The sequence below is a fragment of the Etheostoma cragini genome, chromosome 19 (genome assembly GCF_013103735.1).
Source record: "Etheostoma cragini isolate CJK2018 chromosome 19, CSU_Ecrag_1.0, whole genome shotgun sequence".
Classification (NCBI taxonomy): Eukaryota; Metazoa; Chordata; class Actinopteri; order Perciformes; family Percidae; genus Etheostoma; species Etheostoma cragini.
In genome coordinates this window covers 1273098-1276388 of record NC_048425.1, presented here as the reverse complement: position 1 = coordinate 1276388, position 3291 = coordinate 1273098, and the positions used below count along the sequence as shown (strand labels likewise).

At 38.6% G+C, this 3291-nt stretch overlaps 1 protein-coding gene across 1 annotated transcript in view; it reads right to left on the bottom strand.

The window, feature by feature from the left end:
* Positions 1-1988: 1988 nt before the first annotated feature.
* LOC117935188 (F-box/WD repeat-containing protein 7-like) overlaps positions 1989-3291 on the bottom strand; it is a 17436-nt gene continuing 16133 nt past the window's right edge. Inside the window, exon 12 of the mRNA XM_034857325.1 lies at positions 1989-2701. Coding sequence (XP_034713216.1) covers positions 2540-2701 — 162 coding nt within the window. The 3' untranslated portion in view covers positions 1989-2539. The remainder of the gene's footprint in view (positions 2702-3291) is intronic.

The following is a 3291-nucleotide window of genomic DNA, read 5'->3' as shown; positions in this document are numbered from 1 at the left end:
CCCCCCCCCCCCCCCCCAATAAAATATGATTTTCTTTGAAATTGCACAGCTTTAAATTACCTTTTGGGAATTTAAGAAATTGCAGAAATCCAGATGGTTTTCAAAGTAAAAGCATTCAGTCATGATTTAATTTTCACAATGAAGAGGTAATTTGTGGTTAAGATTTAATGGCCTTTTTGCTTTGTTTTCTGCTAAATTAAGTTTAATTATGAGAAAAATTTGAGCAGAAATCAATTACAAAAAAGGTGATTTAATGAGTAAAAATATCTGCAGGTTTAAGAGCGAAGTTGGTTTAATAAACCTGTTTTTTTCTGGTTTTAATTTACATTTGTAGGTATAAAAAGTCTTTAATCTTTAAAGCGGGTCTGCAGCAATTTTGTGTTATTTTACATTTGGATGGCAGAGTGAAACTAGTTTAATTTTGAGTGATTCTGTCTTTTCTTAAAGCTACAGATCTGATAACGTAAATGTGGAAGCCCATTTCCGCCGGTAAAAGAACAAATAAGATGGAAATTTAGCCTTGGGACAAAGAATGCTGTTAGTCTTTATAGAGACACCTATTCACAAGACACCACATTAAAATAGTGAGTTAGCATCTCAAAATAGTGACTTAGCTTCCTAAAATTGTGAGTTAGCTTTTCAAAATAGTGAGTGTTTATCGCAAAAGTGACACAGCCTCAAGATAGTGAGTTAGCTTTTCAAAAAGGTGATTTAGCTTCTTAATATCGCGAGTTAGCTTCTCAAAAAGGTGACTTAGCTTCTTAATATCGCGAGTTAGCTTCTCAAAAAGGTGACTTAGCTTCTTAATATTGCGAGTTAGCTTCTCAAAAAGGTGACTTAGCTTCTTAATATCGCGAGTTACCTTCTCAAAAAGGTGACTTAGCTTCTTAATATCGCGAGTTAGCTTCTCAAAACAGTGACTTAGCTTCTCAAAATAGTGAGTGTTTATCGCAAAAGTGACACAGCCTCTCAAGATAGTGAGTTAGCTTTTCGAAAAGGTGATTTAGCTTCTCAAAATCATTAATTATTTTCGCAAAAGTGACATAGCTTCTCAAAATCATGAGTTAGCTTATCAAAATAGTGACATAGCTTCTTAAAATCGTGAGTCAGATTCTTAAAATCGTGACTTAGCATCTCAAAATAGTGAATAAGCTTCCCAAGACAGTGACTTAGCTTTTTAAAATCATGTCTGTTACTGCGTTGGCGGACATGGGCTTCCACGCGTTACTAACAACAACGTCACGCCGTCTGCGTTTACTTCTGGAAGAAACACACACACACACACACACACACACACACACACACACACACACACCGAACAAGCTTTATGAGCCGAACTGCACTTTATGAGCCGAACTGCACTTTAAATCAGAGAAACTTGTGATTTAAAGAGTTGTTTATCGAGGCGACGAGCAGCTCTGAGAGATGATATTAGCGTGTTTTTGTTTTTTGAATTTTCTTTTACTTAAACCTTGAATCCGAGTGAGCGAGTGTTTGTTCTGCAGACGTGAGGCTCCGGCTGCGGCTGCATCGGACTGGTTCCCATCTTTAACGGTTGAGATAACGCCGGCGTTTTCCTGCGCCGCAAACACTTAGCAGGTAACGGAGACGGGCAGCTTCACTTGTAACCATGGGGACAGCGACGCGGCCTTGGAGGTTTTGGTACATTTGGGTCGTTACAGGTTAAAACGGCGGTGAGTTTCTCGTTGGTTGAGCAGCGATAAGACGTCCCTCGTCCCTCCGGTGGTTACATTCAACCGTCCCAGCTTTAAAAATACAGCTTCTATTTAACCCTCGTGGTGTCCTCCCGGGTCCAAAAATTGACATTTTTGTCCAAAAACGGGACAACATTTTTAAATTTATGGCATTTTTGGTCCTTTTTTCTGACTTTGTTTTAGTTTCCACCAACACCACCTTCCTAGTTTTACTACTTTTTGGGAATTCATGGTCAATAACCCTCATTTATGTAGAATTATACCTAATATTTGAGTTAAAAAAAAGCACAAATTATGAATTATTTTGACTAATAGTTAAGATCAGAGGAAAGAAGGTGATTCATTGTATTTATAAAGAGCGTTGGAAGGAATCCAATCCATTTTTTTTTTATGGTAATTTGGTTAAAAAGAAGCGTATATTTTAGATATAGACGTTTTTTTTAAAAGGGGGTCAGATTTGACCCGAGGACACCAGGAGGGTTAAAGTCCTCCCCGAGACATTGTCTCAACGACACGTCGTCAAACATTCAACAGAAATCATTCACATCCGCCAAAAACAATCGTTTGTCAATCCCCGGATCTGGACGCCATTTTAGTTTTTGCGTCTAAGCCTCGGGTTAATCCAGCGGTTTGGTGTCCAGGTCGTGGAGCATGTGATGTCCGTCCAGGTGTCCTCTTAAAGTCTACCAGCCAATCAGGACGCATCCTTGGGACATTCGTACCTGTCGGCCGGTCGGAGGAGCTGGACTGGATCCGGCCGTTGTCTTTTACGGTCAAAAATCAAACGTCTTTTCCCGGCGTTGTCTCACTGCGTCTCCTCCGTCTCACTCCGTCTCCTCCGTCCTGTCGTCCAGGTCGAAGTCCAGCACCAGCAGTTTGGTTTCCTCCGTCCCGTTCCTGCTGCCGGCGGCGCACACCAGCCGCGTGTCGGACGCTCTGATTCGCCACACCACGCCACCTGGCGAGGAAAGGAAGACGCGCGATTGGTTATTTTAGACATATTATGCAAAACTAACGTTACAATGTCGAATGTTCACGTTAGAGCTGTTAGAGAGTCCAAAAAGTGACAAAAAAAGTGTCATTTTTGTCCCTTTTTATAGACATTTTTTTAACCTTTGTGTTGTCCTCCTCGGGTCAATAAGATAAAAAAATAAAAAAAATCTTCACTTTTTTTCGACATTTTCAAAGCATTATTTTTTAAATTTCACTAGTTTTTGGAATTCATGGTCAATAACCCTCATTTATATAGAATTACACCTAATTTGAGATAAAAAAAAAACATAAATTATGAATTACAGTTAAGCTCAGAGGAACGTATGTTGAGAGGATTTATTTATTTATTTATTTATTATCCGGCTTTGCCAACGTTTTAGACACAGATATAGTGATAATAGTCCAAAATGTCGTCTTATAATAACATCTTGCACACTTATACTGCTTCTCTTTTTTACTTGTCTTCTGTTTTCGGAACAGAATCTCGCTCATATATATATATATCTATATCTATCTATCTATCTATCTATCTATCTATCTATCTATCTATCTATCTATATATATATATATATATATATATATA